This window comes from Acinonyx jubatus, chromosome C2 (genome assembly GCF_027475565.1).
Source record: "Acinonyx jubatus isolate Ajub_Pintada_27869175 chromosome C2, VMU_Ajub_asm_v1.0, whole genome shotgun sequence".
In the NCBI taxonomy this organism is placed as follows: Eukaryota; Metazoa; Chordata; class Mammalia; order Carnivora; family Felidae; genus Acinonyx; species Acinonyx jubatus.
In genome coordinates this window covers 148241952-148267386 of record NC_069384.1, presented here as the reverse complement: position 1 = coordinate 148267386, position 25435 = coordinate 148241952, and the positions used below count along the sequence as shown (strand labels likewise).

At 45.7% G+C, this 25435-nt stretch overlaps 2 protein-coding genes across 9 annotated transcripts in view; both read left to right on the top strand.

The window, feature by feature from the left end:
* Window positions 1–25435, top strand: part of ZNF619 (zinc finger protein 619) — a 190278-nt gene that overhangs the window by 16888 nt on the left and 147955 nt on the right. For 5 of the 8 annotated variants that reach the window (XM_053221627.1, XM_053221625.1, XM_027040761.2 and 2 more), the window contains one exon: window positions 1234–2470. The gene's annotated coding sequence lies outside the window, so the exon portion shown is untranslated. Of the gene's footprint in view, window positions 1–1233; window positions 2471–3740; window positions 5567–25435 lie in introns of those variants that run through there. The other 3 variants (XM_053221623.1, XM_053221622.1, XM_053221621.1) reach the window with 2 other exon arrangements.
* ZNF620 (zinc finger protein 620) lies at window positions 9032–21082 on the top strand. Its single transcript, XM_027040772.2, has 4 exons — window positions 9032–9488; window positions 15309–15462; window positions 16082–16195; window positions 18362–21082. Exons 1-4 carry the CDS (start codon window positions 9465–9467, stop codon window positions 19366–19368), a joined length of 1299 nt encoding a protein of 432 aa, XP_026896573.1. The 5' UTR covers window positions 9032–9464; the 3' UTR covers window positions 19369–21082.

Here is a 25435-nt window from a genome sequence, read left to right as displayed (position 1 = left end):
ACAGTGTGGTGCCTGCTTGGGATTCTCTCTCTGCCCCTCCGCAGCTCATGCTGACTCTTAAAAATAAATAAAACCTTAAAAAAAAAAGAAAGAAAGTCCATTGAGGTTTAAGAGGCTAGTTAGGCTATTGCAGGAGACTCTTCAGGAGATGGTTGCTCCCTTGTTATAGGATGTATTGCTATCTGGGTCCAGCAAATTCCCTTTCTTATTTTCTCAGAATATTTTTAGCTGGTCTTTTCATCTATTCCTCCATATAAATTTCAAAATCCAGATTCTTTGTTTAAAAGTAATTAATTTATTTATTGTTTAATTTGCATCCAAGTTAGTTAGCATATAGTGGAACAGTGATTTCAGGAGTAGATTTCGTAATGCCCCTTACCATGTAGCCCATCCCCCCAGACTACCCATTTAGTCTGCCCCTCCAGCAGCCCTCTGTTTGTTCTCTATATTTAAGAGTCTCATATATCAAAATCCAGATTCTTTAGGACTTTGGAATAAAAATGATTTCCATTGGGATTGCCCTGATTTATGGATCAATTTGAGAAATGACAGTTTCATAAAATTAATGCTTCTAATTCAGGAACATTTTTTTTTTTTTTAATCATTTGTTTAGGTCTTTTATGTTCTTCAGTGAAGGGGTGTGTGTGTGTGTGTGTGTGTGTGTGTGTGTGTGTGTGTGTGTAAACTATAGCTCTTGTCCGGTTTCTAATTGATTTGGGGGATATAGTATTCCTTTTTCTTTTCTTTTTTTTATGTTTTATTTATTTTTGAGGGACAGAGCATGGGTGGGGGAGGGGCAGAGAAAAAGAGGGACAGAGGATCTGAAGTGGGCCCTGTGCAACAGAGGGCGCAATGCAGGGCTCATTCTCACGAACCATCAGATCATGACCTGAGCTAAAGTCAGCCACCCAGGTGCCCCAATATAGTATTGATTTTTCTCTTTTTTAAAAAAATTTTTAATGTTTATTTTTGAGAGAGAGAGAGAGACAGAGTGTGAGCAGGGGAGGGGCAGAGAGAGAGGGAGACACAGAATCCAAAGCAGCTCCAGGCTCTGAGCTGTCAGCACAGAGCCCGACATGGGGCTCGAACTCACGAACTGTGAGATCATGACCTGAGCTGAAGTCGGACGCCCAACTGACTGAGCCACCCAGGCACCCCTGACCATCCAATTTTGACAGCTTGTTCCCCCCTCTGTGCCTAGCTCAGGGCTTGAGTAGGAAGCTTTTGTTTCAGGAACCAGTGACCTTGAAGGACAAGGTTGTGTACTTCATCCAGAAGCGATGGGCCAGCCTGATGCCTTCTCAGAAGCCCCTGCCCGAGATTTGATGTTGGAGATTTATGGGACCGTAGCCTCTCTAGGTAAGGCCTCTCTTTCCTCTAGGACTCAGTCTCTGTACTTTGGAGTTTCCTGGTTCCATTCCTCTTGTGTGCTGAGGTGTCTCTCCTCAGTTGTTACCGTTGTTGTTTTAATGTTTCTTTATTTTTGAGAGAGAGAGAGAGAGAGAGAGACAGAGTGCAAGCAAAGAGGGCCAGAGAGAGAGGGAGACACAGAATCCAAAGCAGGCTCCGGGCCCTGAGCTGTCAGCACAGAGCCCAACATGGGGCTTAAACCCACAAACCATGAGATCATGACTTGAACAGAAGTTGGATGCCCAACCGACTGAGCCACCTAGGCGCATTGGTTCTCTTTAGTATTAAAACAGACGTCCCCGACTCCCTAGTTAGAAGCTCTGCTCTGGGAAGAATGGGAAATGAAAAGTTTCCTGATGCCCTCCTTAAACCTCATCCTTGTTTTCTTGAGAGGACCATCTTGGTCCTCCACTGCTACTCCTCTATTTTAGCACACACTCAGATAGGGCCTCATAAGTTCAGTTTCTTCCTTAGTAAGACAGTTGGGCTCTTGCTTGTTTTAAAAGTTTATTTATTTTTAGGGAGACAGAGAAAGTGAGCAGGGGAGGAGCAGAGACGGGGGAACAGGATCCAAAGTGGGTTCCACGCCGACAGCAGAGAGCCTGATGTGAGACTTGAACTTGCAAACTGCGAGATCATGACCTGAGCTGAAGTCGGGTGCTCGACTGACTGAGCCACCCAGGTGCCCTTGTTGGGCTCCTTCTTTAGAAGGCTCCTCTTTCCCTAAGGCCCACCTACCTTGTTCTCCTGGGTGGTCAGTTCCCTTTCCACTTGGGAAAGCAGAGGAGGGGCCAGAAGGAGTTCCAGAGTCAGGTCTGATTCCCAGCCCCCTCCTGTTCTGATAGCCCTGCGGGAGCACAGAGAGGTACCACGGGCCCGGACCCCTGGGCACAGGCTGGCAGAAGGGTCCTGAGAGATGTCAGTGCAGGTGAGTAGGAGGACCTGTGAGCTGCCCTCCCTACTCAGGCTCTCCCTTTGTTTTAATCATTTGTCACCCAAAGGGGTTTTCTTTCTCAATGGCTGCTGTGGGGGATGAAAATGAAAATGGTCACTCTTTTTTTTTTTAAGTTTATTTCGAGACAGAGAAAGTACGAGCGGAGCGGGGCAGAGAAAGAGGGAGAGAGAGAATCCCAAGTAGGATCTCTACTGTTAGTGCAGAGCTCGATGCGGGGCTCGAACTCACAAACTATGAGATCATGACCTGAGCCGAAGCCAGACGCTGAACTGACTGAGCCACCCAGGCGCCCCGAAAATGGTCACTCTTAAACAGAAGTGTTGTAGTGGGGCTCCTGGGTGGCTCAGTCAGTTGAGCGTCTGACTTCGGCTCAGGTCATGATCTCGCGGTCTGTGAGTTCGAGCCCCATGTTGGGCTCTGTGCTGACAGCTCAGAGCTTGGAGCCTGCTTTGGGTTCTGTGTCTCCCTCTCTCTCTGCCCCTCCCCTGCTCATGCTCTGTCCGTCTCTGTCTCAGAAATAAATAAAAACATTAAAAAAAAAAAAACCCAAACAGAAGTGTTGTAGAACACTTGGCGAAGGCTCACTGGAGCACCAGCCCTGACCTGGAAAGGACAGTCCCCAGGGATGCATGCGTGCGAGAGTTCTGCACATTCTGCCACATATTTGTGTTACCCTCCCCCCCTCTGCCCCCCCCATACGTTTTTTTCATGTAATGGGATATGTTAATGTTCTACTCTTTTCAACACAAAGGTGTGTTTTAATTACAATTAGAGGAATATAGTCTTCCATGAACTAGCCTGGAAGAACATACGTAACATTATCATTCATTGTTTCTATGAGAACATGTAAGGTCACTAAACGAACGTTGTGAGGCATTCATGGTCATAACTGGGATGGAGATTAGCTTTCTTCATTTGAAAGAAGTCCATTAAGAAAGATTTTTTAAAAATCCAGAGAGTATTTTGTGGCCTTTCCTATTCTTGTCAGTCTATTCCAATTTCTCAAATTATACAGAGTTTTCATATAGCATTTCTTCTTCTAATTCAGCCCTACTGTTACCTCGAAGCAGTGCCTTCTCAGGACGGACCCCATTCTAGGAAGGACTTAAGACTATTTTGGTGAGAAAACTTCCCTGCATCTACTGTGAATTCTCTTTTTGGGTTTCTGTGTAGCCTGTTAATGACCTTCACAGGGGGATTCAGGGGGCTTTTCTTCCATTTGTTTATAATGGGTATGCAATAGGTAGAATTCAAGAGAAAAATCAAAATTCAAGCTTAGTGCATCCAGATGTAGTTTGAGTCAATCCTAGATCATCTCTCTTTTTTTTTTTTTTTAATTTTTTTTTTAACGTTTATTTATTTTTGAGACAGAGAGAGACAGAGCATGAACGGGGGAGGAGCAGAGAGAGAGGGAGACACAGAATCCGAAACAGGCTCCAGGCTCTGAGCTGTCAGCACAGAGCCCGACGCGGGGCTCGAACTCACGGACGGTGAGATCATGACCTGAGCTGAAGTCGGACGATTAACCGACCAAGCCACCCAGGCGCCCCAATCCCAGATCATCTCTAAGAAAAACCATTAAACTGTAGGAAAAAAGACAATGATTTTGATTTCTGGATATTATATTTATTGGCTGTGTTTTCCTGTAGTGATTAGGAAGAAAACTTTTTTTTTTAAGTTTATTTATTTATTTATTTTGAGAGAGAGAGAGAGAGAGCACAAGCAGGGGAGGCTCAGAGAGAGGAGAGACAGAATCCCAAGCAGGCTCTACACCGTCAGCGCAGAGCCCCATGCAGGGCTCAAACTCAAACTGTGAGGTTGTGACCTGAGCTGAGACCAAGAGTTGGTGGTCACTTGACTGTGCCACCCAGGTGTCCCAGGAAGAAAACTTCTAAGTAGAGAGGATCTTTGGTGTAGCAAGTAGGGATCCAGGGAAGCTAGGGACGCACCATGTTTTATCACAGTCTGTGGGAGAGAGGAACCCCTGAAAAACCATTGTGTTGTAGCCGTTTAGAGCAGGAGAGAAAAATATGGCATCTCTGGGGTCCTGTTTGGTGGACAGGAATTTGCCCTGCTCATGGCCCATCATATGAGGACAGGAATACTGGGAAGGCTGAGACTCTGTGCCTTGAATTGTTTGTACTAGTCCTTCGTGGGCCGATGGTTTATTTATAAAGAACTTGATTGTGGGAGTAAATTTCAGAAACCTATTCTGCAGTGAGTTAGTGGTTCTTTATCAATGACAAGATAAAACAGAATAAGAGCCCATCTAGAATAATGCGTTAGATATTATACGGGAAAGATAACATCTTTGATGGAGAGAAAAACTGTACAGATAAGAAAAAAAATGTAAATGATTGCCTCTTCAGCACTTGACCGAAAGCGATTTTTTTCAGGTACTCAAGGACTAATGGAATTAATTTTGGAAATAGGATTTAAGCTTATAGTCAGAACAGGAACATTGGGTAAATGGTAGCAAAATGAAAGAAGATAAGCTAACTGAGCAGGAAGAAAAGGAATTTCCTTAGAAGAAAGTTCAAGTCCATAAAAGCCAGGCCAGGCAGATATAAAAGGGAGCAGGGAATTCATACATATATATAAAATGTGTGTATACAAAATGTGTGTGTATATATATGTATAATGTATGTAATGTATAATATATATGTATATAAACTGGCCCTGAAGATGTGACTAAACATCATTATTGGAGCATGTGCTCAGCGACAGAAGGAAGAATGAGGAGGACATAGTGTCCAGAAAAGCGTGGGTCCACTGTGGGGAAATTGTGAAGACTCACTATGACAGTTGTGCAGCAGGACTGGAAACTTGTGTCCTCATACTGTTAGAGTGGGCAGTTAGGTTCTAACAGGATACTTGGAGGCCAGCCCTGAGGAAGTCATGGCCAGCTATTGGGAAGGTCAGAGGCCTGTCCTGGCACCACTCCACCACAAGCCAGATCAGACCAGACGGACCCAAGATGGCGGATGCCATGACAGGAAACTCCTGATCAAATTAGAAGAAAAAGCTCTAAACACTGCTTCCTTCCCCAGGTAATGAATATTACACCCCTAGTTAACAACTGTCAATCAAAGATAGAAACTGAATCCCTTGGGCATGCAACTCTCCCTCTCTCTCTTTCTCTCGCCCACTCTCATATCTTGAGTGTACTTCTCGCTTTAATAAACTTTTCCACTTGTGTCACTTGCCTACTGTGCTGTGTGTCTGTCTTTGAATTCATTCTCATGACAAGACCAAGAACTGTCAGCAACTCTTTTGGGTCTGGCTGGGTCAAGGCCCCAGGGCCCAGGGTCTCCCCAGTTCACCAGGCAACAATACCAAGGAGGGTTTGTGGAAAACCTAGGCTATCATAAAGTCAAGCAGTGAAAATAGAAAAGCAACTAGGAATTTTGAAAAAGTTGTGCAATGTAAGAAATATAATCTTTGTATACCATTTGGCTCTGCAGCGAGCACTGTTTACATGGCATAGGGAAAAGGTCTTTCTGAGTTGCTGGAATGAGATAGAGATATTGTTGGGTGACATCTGGGCACTGCAATCATTATTGCCACCTGACAGATTCTGGCTGTGTTGCAGGGACCAAAAGGGCCCAGAATGTGTAAACATTCCTTGACATAGAAGTGCACACATTTGTGTGTAAATTCTGATTAGCTTACCTTGAGTATGAAAGCATGGCTCACAAAAGATGAGTTCCTCCAACACAGAAGGACCCACTTGAGGATCCTCTGTGTAACTTGAGCTGCATCTGTCTGATACACTGGGTATATACCAAGTTCACCTGGTATGCCAGGACCCCGTAAGGCTCTGCTGAGCTGTGCTGCACCTTCTGCTTTCTGTGGTTACCTTATTTCCCATAGGATTTTGTAAAACTTTGCTAGTTAAATCTTCCCTAACCATATGTAAATGTTGCATGAAGCTTTCTCAGGGCATTTGTCATTTGCTAGCTTATAGCAGTGATAATTTGACATCGTTTCCATCAGTTTCAGATTTCTTTGTCTTTACTTTTTTTGGTATAAATGTTCAGATAAATGGACATTAAATATTCTACATATGCTTTGTAAAATCTTTTTTAAAATATTTTTTTATGTTTATTCATTTTTGAAAGAAAGAGGGAGGACTGGTCCACAAGTAGGGGAGGGGCAGAGAGAGAAAGACACACACACACACACACACACACACACACACACACACACACACAGAATGTGAAGCAGACTCCAGAGAGCCCAACGCAGGGCTCCATCTCACGAACTGTGAGATCATGACCTGAGCCTAAGTCAGACACTTAACCGACTGAGCCACCCAGGTGCTCTTGTAAAGTCTTAAGTATGTTGTATGTAACGCTTTCCTAAGAAAATGCTAAATGAAGATGTTCACACAGCCATTTTGCAGAGTTATTAATGAAAAGAATGACTTTTTGTGTTACATCAAATGTTGAAATAATTGTGTTTATCTCAATAAAATTTGTGTTCTGGCATAATTTATAATAGAGCTTAGAAATGTATAAAATCTTTCCCACGGAGATTAATAGTATGATAGTTTGACTTACAATAAGTGCCTTAAGTCTTTTTGTTTTTAAACACATTGCCCTCATAGGGAAGATGCTCTTGTGTTTTTTTTTTTAAGTTTATTTTTATTTATTTTGAGAGGGAGAGAGAGAGCAAGCAGGGGAGGGGCAGAAAGAGGGAGACCTAATTCCCAAGCAGCCTCCGTGCTGTCAGCGCAGAGCCTGATGCAGCGCTCGAACTCACGAACCATGGGATCATGACCTGAGCCGAACGCTTAACCGACATCAAGCCAGATGCTTAACCGACAGAGCCACTCAGCTGTCCCTGATCTTGTTTAAAAGTCCTTAATGCAGCCTGGCTGGGTCCAAGGACCCAGCAGGGGTCCCACGGGACCAGCCAAGAGGGTCCTTGGCTTCACCCAGAATGGAAATCAAATGTGAGCCAAGACAAGATGAGAGCAGAGTTTATTGAAGACCACAGAGACAGAGTATAGATACATACAGAGTGTCTGGGTGACTCCAAAAGGAAAGAGAAGGAAAATGAGTCTTGGCTTTGCTTGGAGCCTGGCATTTTTATCGAAGACAGTTGTCTCGTATACCTGTCTTCTTAGTAATCCAAGGAACAAAGATGAGTATTGAAGTGTCCTCCCTAATTCACTTACGCCCTGGGACCAGGGGTCTTGGTGAGTCATTGGTCCTGGAAAACTTTCACATGACTCCACTTGGCTCTTAGATGTTATCTATTGTGTTGGAAGACGCCAGAGAAATTAAATCCTTGACCTTTACAAGGAGGACGTACATTGTTCTATAATGCCTGCAATAAGGGAGGGATGTAGGTTGTAACAAGAATAGAAGCAGGAAAAGGAGTGAAAAAGCAGCTTTCACGGGGTCTCTTTAGTTTCCCTGTCTCAGCCTGATCCCAGATCCTTTCCCTGATTCCATGTAGCCATGTGATTCTCCTTCCCCCCACCCAGGCAGAAATCTGGAAGTGCGTTTTCTCAAACTGGTGAACCATAGATGTCCTTCTTTCAGGGACACCATGCAAAGCTGAAGGGGCAGGAGTGATCCACCCAGTTCTAGAAAACGGGGATTGTCAAAGGATGCATACTGAATCTCTAGGCTCCTCTCCTTGCTCAGCTTCCAGAATGCTCAAATCATTCCTTCTAATCTTGGAAAACAGGGAATGTAGCCAAGGCTGAAGATCACCTGGCTCCTGGGGTCCCAAACAGACCAGGTTCGGCCACTCACCCACTGACAAAAACCACGGACAGCCTCCAAGAAGAGCTTCTTGAGATAGGATGGAGACATTTGCTTGGATTGCAAATATGTAATGAAGACCCATCACGGAGCTCTCCCATTGGCAGGTCTATCTGTGCAGGGGGGTACCCTGACAAGTCTTTGAAGGCTGGCAGGGATCGAGCTATATAAAACATTTAACTTAATATGAGGGACACAGTATTCACAGGGAAGGCTGCTGAGCCATCAACTGAAATCTGTTTCCAGGCGGGGCCTGGAACATACATCCAGGGATAGGGTGGGAAAGGGGTCCAAGGCTAAATGTTAATAGGTTTTTTCCTAAACGGTGCCACATAGTGGCAGTCCCAGCAGCACTTGTATCTTCAAAAGCAAAAACACAATTAGAAAACCAAACAACTCGCAAGCACTTACCGTGTGCCAGGAACTACTATAATTACTTTGCCAACCCACTAACTCACTTAATTATTAAACCTCAAAAGCCCTTTGAAGTCGGTATCACTATCATACCCATTTCGCAGATAAGGAAACAGGTAAAGAAATTTGCTGCTCCTCCCACAGCTAAGAAGTGGTACAGCCAGGTTCGTGGACCTAGGTAGTCAATGCTCTCAACCAACACCCAGTTGGCTGTTGGAAGTGATGGGTCCCACTCTTCCCCCCACTGCAGCGCAGCCACAGAACCCAGGCAGGCTTTGGCACAGGTGGAGCAATGGTCCCTTCAACAGCTGGAAGGGCTGCCAGAAGTGGCAAACGCCAAGGAACCCTGGGTGATTCCCCGTCTGTGGCCTGTGCAACTGGTCTGTGGCCCGAGCTGGCTAGACGACATCTTCCGGAGGAGCTGCCGCGAGGGGGCGCTGCAGGACCCGAGCCTGGAGCCGGTAACTCTGGCTCGACGTTTCCCGGAGTAGAGACCGTGGCGGTTGCCGCCGGGCTGGGGAACCACGGAGACCGGGAAGTTTGCAGCTTCCTAGAGAGGAGGGGAAACGGCCCTACGCGCTTCCGGCGGCGCGGGTCCTAAGCTTTCCCGGGAGCCCTGGCCGACCGCCTTCTCGCGCGTTCCCTGCGTCCGGGGCGCGCGGCGTCAGCGGTCGCCTGGGCTCCGCGTCCCGGGAACGGGCTACCGGGGTCGCATCCCCGCGGAGTTTTTCAATGCTCGGTTCTCCGATCCCTGTGCCTCTGTGGTGAGTGGGGTTCCAGGACGCAGGGAGCCCCCGGCGGACAGACGGCGTTTGCGGGGTGCCCGGCAGCAGCTGTCCTGCCCGTCCTTTATTTTCTCTTCTGTCTCACCTCGAACCCCGAGGGCGTGTGAAACGGGGACCCCAGCCATGCTCCAGATCACGTGGCACCAGGTGAGCGAGCCTCCTCTCCGCCTCTGTCGCTCCCCCCTCTCCCCTCCCGTAACCGGCCCTCCCACCCTCTGATGTCAAGAGAGCAGCTGTCAGCCTGCATCCGGAGCCTGAGTTGTGCAGGTGTTCCGGGACTGGGGTCCTTGGACCCAGCGTGGGTAGAAACGAGACGGGACCCAAAATGTAAAGTCCCAAGAAAGGCTTTATTGGGGCTTATGCTCGAGCGCAGAAGAGCAGCACAAAGGGAAGAATCCTCAGGCTGACTGTCCGAGGAGAGGTCTGGGAGAGTTTTTTTTAAAGGTACTTCGGTGGGAAGAGGGGGCTGTCTACGCATGTAGAGGCAGGGATTTATTAGCACCTGCGCACTTCAAGGTCATGTTTCTTCATGCATCGCGTGCGTAATGATCGTGTTGAATCTGGGCCCCTGGGCATGATTTTTAGTATTATAATGAGGGGAAAATCGTGGAAGTTCGGCACTGGGGGTGGGGGGGTGGGTGAGGGGTGGGGGTGGACCTGGCTGGGTTTGCTCCTTAGCTGGTGCTTTGCTCTGCGAGCAAAGTAAAAATAGCCAGTAGGGAGTTCTGCAAGAAAAGCGCTGACAGCCCGCAGGCGGCGGGGAGTTTCACAGGAGCACATGGGGCTTGTTCCCAGGGTTCCTTACTGTTTCGCAGGCTTGTATCTTTCATTTGCATCTGTCACCATCGGGTGTGTTTGGACAGGGGAGGATGAGTTGAGAGGGACGGACAGATGAGAAGGCCCAAACGAAGACATGATCAGGATGGAAAAACAAGTGTAGGGGATTGATTTGGATAGGTTTGGCAATCGGGGCTGAAAAGTAGAAATTCATTAAACGGGAAATTTGCATCATTGCATACAGTGAGGACCCTTTTCACCTCTGTCCACAAATTGAAGTCCTTCCATGGATAAAGTAATTCTAGTATTGTCATTACTTTTTGGTAGATTCCGCTGGATGTTTACAGAGACATGCCATCTACAAATGAAGACAATTGTCTTTCTTTCTTTCCTGTCTGGATACCTTTTATTCCTTTTTCTTGCCTAACTGCACTAGCTAGAACCTCCATTTCAATGTTGAGTAGAGGTGGTGAGAGCAGGCATCTTTGTCTTATTCTTGACCTTAGGGTGAAAGCATTCAGTATTTCACTATTAAGAATGATCCTCACCATAGGGTTTGTTTTGTTTTGTTTTCTGTAAATGCCCTTTATCAGATTGAGAAAGTTCTCTTCTATGCCTAGCTTGCTGCAGGAATGGATGTTGAATTTTGACACATGCTTTTCCTATGTTGGTTTAGAGGATTATATGATTTTCCTGTTTTAGTTTCTTAATGTGGCAAATTACATTGATTTTTTTTTTTTCAAATATTCAACCAACCTTGCACTCCTTGGATAAAAACTACTTGGTCTTGATGTATTATTCTTTGACTATATTTTGGATTCTATTTTGTTAAATTTTTGTGTAGAATTTTTGCATCTATGTTTGTAAGAGGTATTGATCTTCAGTTTTCTTTTCTTGTAATGTCCTTGTCCCATAGAATGGGAAGTATTTCATCCTTGTCAGTATTTTGGAAGAATTTGCATAGAACTGATTATATTTCTTCCTTATGTGTTTGGTAACCAGTGAAATCATCTAGATGTGGAGTTTTGTTTCTGATAAGTTTTAAAGTACAGTTTCAGGGGGCGCCTGGGTGGCTCCGTCGGTTGAGCGTCCGACTTCAGCTCAGGGAATGATCTCACAGCTTGTGAGTTCAAACCCCGTGTCGGGCTCTGTGCTGACAGCTCGGAGCCTGGAGCCTGCTTCCGATTCTGTGTCTCCCTCTCTCTCTGCCCCTACCCGCTCCATTCTGTCTCTGACTCTCTCAAAAATAAATAAAATGTTACAAAAAAATTTAAAATACAGTTTCAGTTCCTTTGTAGATATAGGGCTATTCTGTTTCTCCTTGAATGAGTGTTGGTAATTTGTGTCTTTCAAGGAATTTGTCCGTTTTACGTTGTGGACATTAATGGCATAAAGTTGTTCATAATAATTACTATCCTTTTATTATCTGTAGTGGTCACCTTTTTTATAACTAATATTGCTAATTTATTTCTTCTCTTTTTTTTCTGATTCATCTGACCAGAGATTTAGAAGTTGCATTGATCTTCACAAAGAACTACTTTTGGTTTTGCTGATTTTCTCTATTTTTCTGTTTTATGTCACTGATTTCCACTTGGATCTTTATTTTGTTTGTTCTGCTAAGTTTGTGTTAAATTTGTTTTTTCTCTCGATTCTAAAGGTGAAGGTCACCTTTCTCTAGATTCCAAAAGGTGAAGGTCACCTTTCTCTAGATTCTAAAGGTCACTGGCTCAAGACATTTTTTCTTTTTAAACTTTGTAACACAGGCATTTAACACTATAAATTTCTTCCTAAGTACTGTGTTAGCACCATCCTTCATTTCGGTACATTGTGTTTTCATTTTCATTCAGCTCAGAATACTTTCTGAGTTCTTTGTTTTATTCTTCGATCTATGTGTTATTTAGACGTGTGTTATGTAGTTCATAAATATTTGGCAATTTTCCTTGCGTCTCTGTTATTTCTAGTTTATTTATTTCTTTAAAAAATTGTTAATGTTTATTTATTTTTGAGAGGGAGACAGAGGTGAGCAGGGGAGGGGCAGAGAGAGAGGGACACACAGGATCCAGAGCAGGCTCCAGGGTCTGAGCTATCAGCACAGAGCCTAGGACGGGCTTGAACTCACAAACTGAACTGTGAGATCTGAAGTTGGACGCTCAACTGACTGAGGCACCCAGGCGCCCCTCTGTTATTTCTAATTTAATTCTGTTGTGGTTAGTGAACACTCTTTGTATGACTTGATCCTTTTGATTTCTTCTTTATAGCCCAGAGTATGGTCTACCTTACAAAAGGTTCCTTGGACACCTGGAAAGAATGTGTATTCTGCTGTTGTGGATGGGGCGTTCTGTAAATGTCCGTTAAGTCAAGTTGGATAATAGTATTGTTCATGTTTGCTATATCCTCGTTGAGAGGGGTTATTGAAATTTCCAGTTGCAATTATGGATTTGTCTATTTCTCTTGCAGTGTCATCAGTTTTTTGCTTCATGTATTTCGACGCTCTGTTGCTAACTGTATAAACATGTAGGATTGTGGGGGTTTTTGTTTATGTTTTTGTTTTTTAAGTTTTATTTATTTAAGTAGTCTCTATAGCCAACATGGGGCTTGAAGTCACAACCCCGAGATCAAGAGTCGCATAGTCTCGGGACTGAGCGAGCCAGGAGCCCCGGCATGTAGGATCGTTAGATGCCCTGATTCCTTTATGGTTATGAACGACTGTCTTTCTCTCTTACTATTCTTTGCTCTGAAATCTACATTACCTTAAATTAATATAGCCACTTCAGCTTTTTTTGGCTAGTGTATTTTTTCCCATCTTTTTGCTTTTAACGTAGTCCTGTCTTTATATGTAATACGCATTTCTTAAAGTCAGCGTATAGTAGGCTGAGTTTATAATGTTTGCCTCTTGGGATGTTTAGATTATTTATGATGTGGTTGGATTTGAGTCTGTCATCTTCGTATTTGTTTTCTAATTGTCCCGTCTGTTCTTTGTTCCCTTTACTCCTCTTTTCCCACCTTCTTTTTTTTTTTTAATTTTTTTTTTTTTACTTTTGTTTATTTTTGAGAGACACAGACAGCGCACGAGTGGGGGAAGGGCAGAGAGAGAACGAGAGACAGAATCTGAAACAGGTTCCAGGCTCTGAGCTGTCAGCACAGAGCCCGATGCAGGGCTTGAACCCACAAACTGTGAGACCATGACCTGAGCTGAAGTTGGACGCTCAACTGACCGAACCACCCAGGTGCCCTTACTTCCCCAAAATATTCTTTAAAAACAAATTTTTTTAAAGATTTTATTTTTAAGTAATCTCTACACCCAATGTGGCACTCGAACTTACAACCCTGAGGTCAAGCGTCACATGCTCTGCTGACTGGGCCTGCCAGGTGCTCCCCGCCAAAATACACTTGAGTGTTTTCTGGAATAAAGTTCAATTACTTAGGAATACATTTGATCCCTTTTGGTCTTGATTTTTATGATTTGGTAGTAGGATCTGGAGCGGTGCATGGCCTAGAAATAATTATTCTCCACGACTGAGGCAAGAGTTTCCTGAGAGCTCTATTCAATAGCCCATGAATTATGGATTTTTTCCAGTGGAAATAGGTACTTTTACTGGCCCTGTGTGAACACCAGGCTTTGTGCCCTTCAGTCTTTTCAGATGAAAAGGGCCCTGGTCATTGTTCTGTTGAGTACTCTGGAGAACCCCTGCCCATAACCCCCCTGGGTTTGCTTCTCTGTGCAACTCTCTCAGTGGTGTCCTGTCCTCTAAACTCCCACAGTCTTGGTCTCCTCAGAATCTACCAGGGAAGCTGCTGGGCTTTGCCTCGTTTCCCCTCCCTGTGATGCAGCCTGGAAACCCTTCCAAGACAAGCTTGAGGAATCTTAGGGCTCACCTCTTTATCTCCCATCTCTTGGGGAATGTTGTCCTTCGTTGCCATCAGATGTCACTAACCTGGGAACCTGTTTGACGTAATTTGTCTTGTCGCGGTTTAGGCAGGATGAACCCGATCCCTTTGACTCCATCTGGACGGGAAGCAGAAGTTTTCACTCAGCATTTTTAAAAACGTTTTCCCATTTGGGGCACCCGGCTGGCTCAGTCCGTAGAGCGTGTGACTTGCTCTTGGGGTTGTCAGTTCAAGCCCCACGTTGGGTGTAGGGATTACTTAAAAAAATATATATTTAAAAAATAAACAAAGACTTAAAACAAAAGAAAACATTTCCCTGTTTGTTTTCGCTGAGTAGTCTGTTGCCATCTCGACTCCCCAGTCCTCTTGTGTGTGTTGTTTTTCCTGCTCTGGAAGCCTTTAGTTTTTTGTTTTTTGTTTTTTAATGTTTATTTATTTTGAGAGAAAGAGAGAGGTACAGAGCGAGCGGGGGAGGGGCAGAGAGAGAGGGAGACAGAATCCCAGGCAGGTTTTGCACTGTCGGCATGGAGCCCAGTGCGGGGCTCAAACTCCTGAACCGCGAGATCAGGACCTGAGCTGAAATTTTAAGTGGGACGCTTAACCGACTGAACCGCCCAGGCACCCCTAGGTTGTTTTGTTTTGTTTTGTTTTGTTTTGTTTTGTTTTGCTTTAATGGTCTCATTTTTCCGCGACTGCTCAGTGATACGCCTCTGGGTAGGTATTTTTCATTTACTGCCTTAAGTACTCTGTGGCTCCTCCCTCCTCCCTGGTGTTTTTAAACGGGTAGAATATTTTATCAAGTTTTAAAAAGCAGAGCACACTTTAAAAATCCTGAGCTCATCTTTGGGTTTGTTTGCTTCCCCCTCTGCTGGCGGTTAAGGTTCAGCTTTCTCTGCTCCTCTAATTTAGCTGCTATTCATCCTTCTGAAATTCTGTTCATGCGCCTAGTCTGTCTGACTCTTCTCCTGCTGGGCCGTTGTGTTATTGTCACTTCAGTGAGATTCGGGAGGGAGTGAAGTGCTATGGGCTGTGTTTATACCGCTGTCCCCTGTGCACGGACACGCAAAACCCCTGGAAGGGAGCCGCAGGGGCCGACAGGCACGTAGACCCTGGCCCGGCAGAGTCAGCACAGAGGTGAGCAGGTGAAGGAAGGGCTGTTGGTGGGGAGGACTGCGGGGAGTCCTGGGCTGGCCGCCGGCTGCCCCCCGCGGGGGGGAGGGGGCCCCCGAGAGCTGTCCTTGGCAATGCCACCTACCCCGTGGGTCTCTGCCCTGATACTTAGGCTCCTCGGCCCTCACACAGGGCTTCAGCAGGAACCTGCTGTCTCAGGAGCCAGTGACCTTTGAGGACGTGGCCGTGTACTTCACGCAGAACGAATGGGTCATCCTGGACCCTTCACAGAGGGCTCTGTACCGGGAGGTGATGCTGGAGAATTATGCAAATGTGGCTTCCCTGGGTAAGGCATCTCTTCTTGCTGTTTTCGCCCTCTGCCCTTTGTGCGTCTGCTTTCTTTCCTCCTTAGACATCACGGCCTCTCTGACCCTCACGGGCCGTTGCTGCGAAGGCTGAGCTTTCCCGGAGGCTTGTGGGTGAGGAGAGTTTCGGATTCTCAGGTTTTGGAATCCACTGTCCCTCTGACCCTGGGAAGGGGCTCTGTCCCATGCATGGAGGGAAGGGAGAGCTCAGCAGGGCCCCTGGGCCTCTGTCTTCCAAGTTCTCTGACGAAGATCTGGGACTCCTTCACGTGAGTGGGGGGAAAAGTTTTTTTTAATGTTTATTTATTTTTGCGAGAGAGGAGAGAGAGAGAGAGAGAAAGAGAGAGAGAGCCAGCAGGGGAGGGGCGGAAGAGAGGGAGAGAGAATCCCAAGCAGGCTTTGCACTGTCAGCACAGCACAGAGTTAATCCGGGACTCTGCCCCCCTTTGTGGGAATTTTCTGTCCTCTAAGATGGTGTAGACTGACTTCTCTTCGTTTCCCTCCCTGGCTCGGCGAACGAAGAAAGGTAAAGACAGCCGGGAGGGGATGCTGCTCTCTGATTCCCTTCACCTTTTGTTCCTGTTTCTTTCTCCTGGGCAGCTTTTCTATTCACCAGACCTGTTCTGGTCTCCCAGCTAGAGCGAGGGGAACTGCCATGGGGCCCGGAACCCTGGGAACCTGCGGGCAGGGAAGTCCTCGGAGGCATCTGTCCAGGTGAGCCTGAGAACCTACCAGCTGCCAATTTTGCTTAGGCTGCTTGCTTATTTTCCCATTTCAGTGTGTGCAGAGTGTTTCTTCTCTTGCGCGACTGTTTTCTTTCCTCTGGAATCATTACGTGGGATTCTGTGTTCGTAGTGGTAGCCGCCCCCCGCCAGACGAAGGGCCAGTCTCTTCCAAGGAAGGTATGGCTGCAGGATGCCTTTGCGTGTTTGTCTTTGCCTCTCCGCCTCACCGCCTGCCAGGGGATAGCATCTGGCTCAGCAGCTGTTGAACCATGACAGCCCTTTGGGGTCCTGTCTCATGGAAGCAGTTAACTTTTCCACCAGTTTGTTTTTGCGGAGACGAGAATGTCAACCACCTTGGAGGGAAAATAGGCTTCTGCGGCCTATCTGGCCGTCCGCAGCTTCAGAATATATTATTTCTATGGGGAAAGTTTTTTTTGATGCTTATTTATTTTTGCGAGAGAGGAGAGAGAGAGAGAGAGAGAGAGAGCCAGCAGGGGAGGGGCGGAAGAGAGGGAGAGAGAATCCCAAGCAGGCTTTGCACTGTCAGCACAGAGCCCAGGGTGGGGCTTGAAGCTACGAACCGCGAGATCATGACCTGAGCCGAAACCAAGAGGTAGGCGCTCAATGGACTGAGCCATCCAGGCGCCCCACATGTTTTTAAAGTAAACTCCGCACCCAGCTTGGGGCTCAAACTCGCGACCCCGAGAGTAACAGTTGCGTGCTCCGCCGACTGAGCCAACCAGGCACTCCTCTATGGAAAATGAAATTACGGGTTCCCAAACACCGACGTAAGTAAAAAGAAAAAACAAAATTGTATAATTGAAAAAGTTATTGGAAGATAAAGAAAAATTCGTTTTCCTAATGGGAATGGGAATTCGTTTTCCTAATGGAAGAACGTGGACATCAGCACGACACTCCCCCCCCGTTTCCCTTGCGTCAGCGGCCACCCGAAGTACGTCACCTTCCCTACACTTAGAAAGACTTTTATTTTAATAGCTGAACTCTCGAAGCAAAACTTGTTACAGAAGAACGGTGGACGACTTCCTCATTTCGAAAGGTGTTGACCCAGGAATTAAAAGTAACAACACACCGTGTATTTTTGCCTCTGATACTCCGTTTCACCCCTCCTCCGCCTATTAACATTGGGGGGCTCTTCAGACTTCACAGGGAGTGACCATTAATAATGCCCAGCTCCCCAGCTGCCCTCAGCCTTGTGTTAAGGTTGTGCCCTTTGGGTGTGATCCCAGGACTTCAGGCTCTCTGGGTAAACCATGTTTTCTAAACTGTTGGCTTCTTGACGCGCGAGTTTGCCCTGGCCCAGTGCTGAAGGCCATGTTAGCCTGCAGAAGGCCTTAGCGGCAGAGGGAAAGTAGCCTTTGGTTTTCTCCGTCTGGTTGGTTTTAGGATTTCACGTTCCTACTGTCGTATTAAACCCTACATACGGCCCGTGCAGCATTTTAGGGAGAGCACAAGAGTCATCACCAGGTCCTGTCCATCCTTAGAAGGGTTCTTCACATGCGCAGCACTCGCCCGTTTTAGAGGCAAGGCTCCACCTCTCCCGTCCTCCCAGCTGCCGTGGGGTTAGCCAGACCCGGTCCCCTCCGTCGCACCGTGGGAGCCTGCTGCTTTGCTAGAGCCAACTTGGTGACAGAGACCACTCTCTTCTCAAAGATTAGGACATGGACAGTGTTGCAAAAGATGAGCAGCCCTTCAGGAATTTCCGTTGTGGGATGCTTTGCAGTTTGAGGTGCTTGGCCTGTCCTTTCTTTGATCTGCTGGATTTCCTCTGACCTCGGGGTCTCTAATCATCCCTTCTCTATGTCTGCCCTCTGACCTAACCTGTTCACTTGGGAGAACACCATTGGTCTTCCTGCCCTGCTAGGTCGCAGTCTTTGCCGTTCTCTAGTCTTTGTCCTCTTTATGGGAGTTCCCCCCGGCCTTGCTTGCCTCCACCCGTGGAGTCTTCATTTCACCTGTGGCACTCTGCTGTGTGGTGATGTTCGGTAGCCATTTTGTGTGCATGTTAGAAAATGGCCACACAGGGTAGCTTAGAACCACTTGGCCCCGTTTCCCCTTCGGCACAAGTAGTTTCTTTTTGCGATATCAGAGGCTGACACTTGTGTGTTTTTGTTTTTGTTTTTGTTTTGTGATACAGAGCTCTGTAGCTCTGAGACCAGAGCTGAGAAGGAAGAGTCGAGCCCAAAGGAACACATTCCCGAAGAAACGGAGTCCCACAGACTGACGTTAGGAGGGCTACCAGGGAACGTTCCCCAGCACCTGGACTTGGGGAGCAGCCTAGAGCAGCAGCCTGCTCACTGCATAGCCAAGAAGACAAAGTCCAAGAGGAGAGCTTTCACAGATGGGCCAACCAGCTGTCGCGAGGCCTACGCCATGGACAGTGGGGAGAAGTGTGAGAAGTCTGGGGAAAACGTTAGTGTCAGCACACGAGTCTCTACAGATCAGACTGTTCCCGGTGGTCAGGTATCATACGAATGTAGAAGATGTGGCAGATATTTCAGTAGAGTGGCGGATTTTCAGGGATGTCACGCTGACGAAAGGTCTTTTAAATGCAAAGAATGTGGAAAAGCCTTCAGATATAACTCATTACTTATTCGGCATCAGGTAATTCACACTGGAAAGAAACCATTTAAATGTAAAGAGTGTGGGAAGGGCTTAAGTTCGGACACGGCCTTGATTCAGCATCAGAGAATCCACACTGGAGAAAAGCCCTATGAATGTAAGGAGTGCGGCAAGGCCTTCATCAGCAGCTCCGTCTTCCTCCAGCACCAGAGGTTCCACACGGGGGAGAAGCTCTATGAATGTCATGAATGTTGGAAGACTTTCAGTTGTAGCTCAAGCTTTATCGTCCACCAGCGAGTGCACACCGGGGAGAGACACTACGAATGTAAAGAGTGTGGGAAACGATTGAGTTCCCCCACAGCCTTGACTCAGCATCAGCGCATTCACACCGGGGAGAAACCTTTCGAATGTAAGGAGTGTGGGAAGGCCTTCAGTCAGAAAATCACCCTGGTCCAGCATGAGCGGGTTCACACTGGTGAGAAACCGTACGAGTGCGAGGTGTGCGGGAAAACCTTCAGCTGGTGTGGGCGATTCACCCTGCATCGGAAACTACACACGCAGAAGGTACCCGTGCAAGAGTAGGGCTGTCCGCAGCTGTGGGCGCCGTGCCTCCTTGTTTCTCCCCACTCTCATGCTCTTCGTTAGTACGCTCTTGACAGCGAGAAAAGAAACAAACCGCTAAGTCACGAGTGTACGAGGACGGGTAACTGGCTGATACCTCGCGGGGTTAGTGGTGTCACTGAGTGTCCCGCGAGATGGATGAGGGAGGTGTGGGAGGACCTCCATCAGAGAACACCACTGTGAATTATCAAGAGTCCAGGCTTAAAGAGGAGACGGCAAAAAGTTTCTAGAGAAAACAAAAGACCGGGAATGTGAATGCATTGGATTTCATAACAGCAGTCTTGAAAGTTAGAGGACCACGGTGTAGGCCTTCAAAATTCAAAGGGAAAATAACTTCCACCCAGAATTCAGTATCCCCAAGTGTGAGTTTGGTATAAGGTATTTCAGACCTTTTAGATTTGGAACGTTTATGTCCGATGCATCCCTTCTCAGTTGTGTGACAGCAAACAAGGGGTCACTCAGAAAAGAAATGGACACCCTGTCAGTGTCTTTATATTAGGAGTCCCCTAAACTCAGAAACAGAGGGCCCTTGTCCCTGTGGAACCATGTGCACGGTGGAGGACATTCCTAGTAGGGTGCACATTTTCAGAGACCTACCTCGGGTGCGGGCCCACCCACACTGCTTACTCGTCATTACTTCTCACTACTCAGTTGCAGCCCGTGCCTTTGCAAAAGTTGGGGTGTATGTACCCTTTGAGTCAGATGCAAGGCCCTATTTATCATAAACTCCTCTATCTCATTGCTGTTCTGTATCATGGAGAAAGTGACCATTGTTTTGTGTTACGTGTGGAAACAAGGTGAGGTGTCCATGTGTTCTGTTGTAGCATCCCTCTTTTGCAAGCCGCTTGACTTTACCCGATGCGGGAAGCAGAGTAGTGGGTAACAACACCGAGACGGGCCGGCTTCGTTCGGAGTCTTGGTGAAGTTACAGACCCAACTAGTTTCCTTAGTAAAATCTGCTGACAGTCTACCTCAGAGGTTTGTGTTGAGGATTCACTGCATTAATACATGTCAGAGTGCTTAGAACAAGGACTCGAACGTAATGAACAAAAGTGTTATTATCATGATATCATTGCCGAGCTTTGCCGTCCGTGTGCACCAGTGAAACCGTCACCATAGTCAGGATAATAAACAGCCATAACCCCCCAAACATTGCTGATGCCCCTCTCCTAGCTTCCACAGCAGTTGCTGATCCGCTGTCACTTTGGATGAGTTTTGCTTCTCTAGGATTTTATATCAACAACGTATTGTATGTACTCTTACTTTTGGCCTGGTGTCTTTCACTCAGCATAATTATCTTGAGTCACCCATGTTGCATATGCGTTGTATCAGTGGTTATTTTCTTTCTTTCTTTCCTCTTTCTTTCCTCTTTCTTTTTCTTTCTTTCTTTCTTTCTTTCTTTCTTTCTTTCTTTCTTTCTTTCTTTCTTTCTTTCCTTTTCTGTCTTTTTCTGTCTCTCTTTCCCTCTCTCTTTCCCTCTTTATCTCTCCCCCTCTCCCTCCCTCCCCCTTCCTTCCTTCCTTCCTTCCTTCCTTCCTTCCTTCCTTCCTTCCTTCTTGGCAGTATTACACTATAGATATACAAAAATTTGTCCATTTATCTCTTGATGGCCATTTGGACTGTTTCCAGTTTTGGGTTATTATAAATAAAGCTGCTATGAACATTTGTGTTTTAAGTCTTTGTAATGACATATGCTTTTATTTCTCTTGGGTAAGTAAGAGTAGTGGAATGCCTGGGTCATAAGGTAAGTATATATTTACATTTTAAGCATCTTCAAAACTGTTGTGCAAAGAAGATGTATCATTTTATATCCCTGCCAGCATTGTATGAGACTTATATTTCCAGTCCATGTTTGGCTATGCTCAGTAGTGCCTTTTTTTTTTTTTTTTTAATTTTAGCTATTCTAATATTTAAATGTGCTTCTTTGCCTTCCATTATGTCTTAGGTCCAGTGTCCATATCTTTTGCTTGTGTTTTTATTATTGGGTTCTTTTCTTTTCTTTTCTTTTCTTTTCTTTTCTTTTCTTTTCTTTTCTTTTCTTTTCTTTTCTTTTTTCTTTTTTCTTTTCTTTCCTCCCTCCCTCCCTCCCTCCCTCTTTCTTTCTTTCTTTCTTTCTTTCTTTCTTTCTTTCTTTCTTTCTTTCTTCCTTTCTTCCTTTCTTCCTTTCTTCCTTTCTTCCTTTCTTCCTTTCTTCCTTTCTTTCTTTTCTTTCTCTTTCCGTTTATTTATTTTGAGAGAGAATGAGCACCCAAGCAGGGGAGGAGCAGAGAGGAAGAGAGAATCCCAAGCAGGCTCTGTGCTGTCAACACGGACTCTGATGCGGAGCTCAGTCTCATGGATCCTGAGATCATGACCTGAGCTGAAATCAAGAGTCTGATGTTTAATTGCTTAATTGCTTAATCCAGATGCCCCTCAAACATTCTTTGTTTTTTTGTTTGTTTATTTTGATGGAGAGAAAAAGTGTTAGCAGGGGAAGGGCAGAGAAAGGGAGAGAGAGAATCCCAGGCAGGTTCCTCACTCAGTGCAGAGCCTGCCTTGGAGCTCAATCCCACGAATGTGAGATCATGACCTGAGTCGAAATCAAGAGTCAGAGGCTTAACTGACTGAGCCACCCACGCACCCCTGGGTTGTTTTTATTGATTTTTGGGAGATCTTTTTTTGGAGAGGAAAGGTCTTTATAGATTGTGGATACAAGTCCTTTTTCAGATATGTGATTTCTAAACGTCTTCTCCCAGCATGTGGCTTATCTTTTGATTCTCTTAAATCTTTTGAAGAGCAGAAGAGTTTAATATTGATGAGGTCCAATATATTAGTTTGTTCTTTTATGGATTATGCTTTTAGTGTCATATTTAAGAAATCTTTGCCTTACCCAAGAGTACAAAGATTCCCCCCATTTTCCTTCTAGAAGTTTTATATATTTATTTAGTTTATTTAGAAAGAGCATGTGTGTGTGTGTGTGTGTGTGTGTGTGTGTGTGTGTGTGAAGGGCAGAGAGAGACCGAGAGATAATCCCAAGCAGGCTTCTTCCTGTCATCATGGAGCATGGTGCAGGGCAGGGCTTGATCCCACAAACTGTGCGATCCTGACATGAGCTGAAATCAAGAGTTGGATGCTTAACTGAGCCACCCAGGTGCCCTTCCTTATAGAAACATCATAGGTTTTATGTTTAGTTCTATCTTCAAAAGTTTTTTTATTAAAAAAAAAATTTTTTTTTTCTAGAAAGACAGTGGCACGAGCAGGGGAGAGAGAGCAGAGGGAGAGAACCTTAAGCAGGGCTCAATCTCATGACCCTGGGATCACAATCTAAGCCAAAATCAAGAGTTGGATGCTTAACTGAGCCACCCAAGTGCCCCTATTACTGTAGGTGTTCCAAGTGTCAAAGTCATACAGTGTCAGTCGTCCTATTTGTATTTTGCCAAAGTTGTTTTGGCCATTCTAGGTCCTTTGCATTTCGTGGATTTTAGAATGTTTGTCAGTTTCTACAAAACATATCCTGGGATTTTGATTGAGATTGTATGGAATCTATAAATCAATTGTGGGGGAGAATTCTCATCTTTATATAGTCTTTTGACTCAAAAACATGGTAAATCTCTCCATTTATTTGGATCTTTATTTCAGCAGTGTTTTGTAATTTTTACTATATAGGTTTTCACACCTTTTTCATATTTGTCTATCATTTTTTGATGCTATTACGATAGTAAATTTCCAAATGTTCATTGATGGTATAGAGAGATCTAACTGATTTTTGTGTTTTGACCTTGTATCATGCCACCCTGCGCGACTCACTTATTCTGGTAACATTTTTTTAAAAATTCTGTAGGATTTTCTAACATTGAAAATAATGTTCATAAATAACCATTTAATTTTTTTCCAATTCTGGGTTTCTTTTTTTTCTTGCCTTATTGCTCTGGCTAGTGGCTGGGGATAGTGTGTTTAGGTAGAACCAGTCCCTGTGGCATTGGCCAGGTGAGGGACATCCAGCTCCAGACTTTTAACTTTGCTGAGGCATGAGCAGACTCCCTGATAGCTGTAAGGGCCCAAGTGTCCCATCTCTCCGGGTTCACCTTGCTGCCTAGCTGCCGGCATGTCAGCACTGCCTGTATTCCGTCCCTCTGGTAAGGCTGTTCTGGGAAAGAATGGGACCCCTGTTGCTCGCTCCCAGTTTTCTTCTCTGGTTGCCCAGGATTCCAGTTATTCTCATAACTTGGGGATTTTTATTTGGGTCTACTGAAGCTTCCTCATTATTCTCCCTACACTGTAATACCAGATAGAGGAACTCCATGTCCAATATTGTCCCCGTTCAAGCTAGATCTAATTTTTTTAAAAAATGTTTTAATGTTTATTTTTGAGAGAGGGAGACACAGAATCCAAAGCAGGATCCAGGCTCTGAGCTGTCAGCAAAGAACCCGACGCAGGGCTCGAACCCATGAACCATGAGATCATGACCTGAGCCAAAGTTGGATGCCTAACTGGCTGAGCCACCCAAGTGCCCCAAGCTAGATCCAATTGTAGTAATTGGCTAATACTTTTTAAGGGTCTGTGATGTAGGGTGTGTGTGTGTGTGTGTGCGCGCGCGCGCGTGTGCGTATGCACCTATATATGTGTATCCATCTCTAGATTCATGGTCGATGTTCATTTTGGTAGGTTTAGAGAAGGGACAGTGTGAAAATAGAAGTCCTCGTGCTATTGTTCCTGGAAACCTAATTAATTTAAAACAGTTGTACATAAGCTTTACAATAAAAATACCGTAAGTTTTATAAAATACATGGTTTCTTTGATGGGCCAAATCTCAGGGTTAGGCAGCCTCCATGTGGTCCCCAGTGATTCTAATCCTTGCATCCATGCCCTTGTGCATCTCATCTAATAATGTATTATGACTGGCCTGTATTGGTAGTATATTGAGGTGATGACTTCCAAAGTGAGGTCATAACACTAGCTGGCTTTGGCCTTGTTTATTTTTAATTTTATTTGAAACTATATATATATATATATTTTAAGCAAACACTACACCTAGTGTTGGGGCTCAAACTTACGACCCTGAGATCAAGAGTTGCGTGCTCCATCCACCGACTGAGCCGGCCAGGTGCCTCTGGCCTTGGCCTTTTGGACTGTGTACCTTAGGTGGAACCTTGCAGCCATGTGGTGAGGACACCCAGCTGAGTGCAGAAGCCTATGTGGGAAGGGACTGAAGCTTCATACCAAGAGCCGGTATGAATCTGCCAGTCATGTAAGGGAGTCATCTTGGAGGCAGAGCCTCCAGGCTCAGTCAAGCTTTCAGGTGAGTGCAGCCCCAAGTGACCCCCGAATGGAACTTTATGAGAGATCCCAAGCTGTTACCTTCCAGCCAAACCACTCCTGAATTCCTGGTGCACAGAGACTTTGAGAAATACTGTGTATGGCTTCCAGCCACAGAGTTTTGGGGGGGTAGATACCTATTGTACTCTCCGGGACGGCACTTCCTGATGCTATAGTTGGTCAGTAAGCCTAATTCCTGTGGAAGTGTGACAGCACTCAGCCGGCCTTAAGGGTTAACTTGCTTCAAGTTAACACTCCTTCCTTGCTGACCTCAGGCCCTTGGTCTGTAACTGAGCTAATTTACTTTGAGATTTGCAGACCACTGGCCCTGAGGAGTGAAGAACCAAACCTGCCCAGGCCCCAGAGGCCAGCAACTCTGTTTGAAGCCACCTCGGCTTTCTGAGGAGTCCAGCAATTTTTTTTTAGGTCACACAAATGATTTTACCAACCTCCCTTTGTATCTGTAGACCTTGCCCTCCTTTGCGGAAAGAATAGAGCACTCCAGCGCATCGTGAAACAAGAACCAGACCCCCACGCACAACCCTTGAGCACTGAAAATGTTTGTAGCAGGCATCTTCAAGTCGGCACGTGATCAAGAAATGCTAGAGGCCACTGCACTCCCTTCGCTGATTAACTACCCCAAACCTCTTAAAGACCCCCTGGACCAGGCAGAAACCTGGGTTTAGGGACAAAAGCCTGCCTTCTTCCCAGATTGCGGGCCTTCTGAAAAAAA

Coding starts and splice junctions, on each gene's coding strand:
- ZNF620 (XM_027040772.2), top strand. CDS start 9,465: ATGCTCCAGATCACGTGGCACCAG. Junction 15,463..16,081: donor TGCAAATGTGGCTTCCCTGG/GTAAGGCATCTC, acceptor TCTCCTGGGCAG/CTTTTCTATTCACCAGACCT. Junction 16,196..18,361: donor CCTCGGAGGCATCTGTCCAG/GTGAGCCTGAGA, acceptor TTTGTGATACAG/AGCTCTGTAGCTCTGAGACC.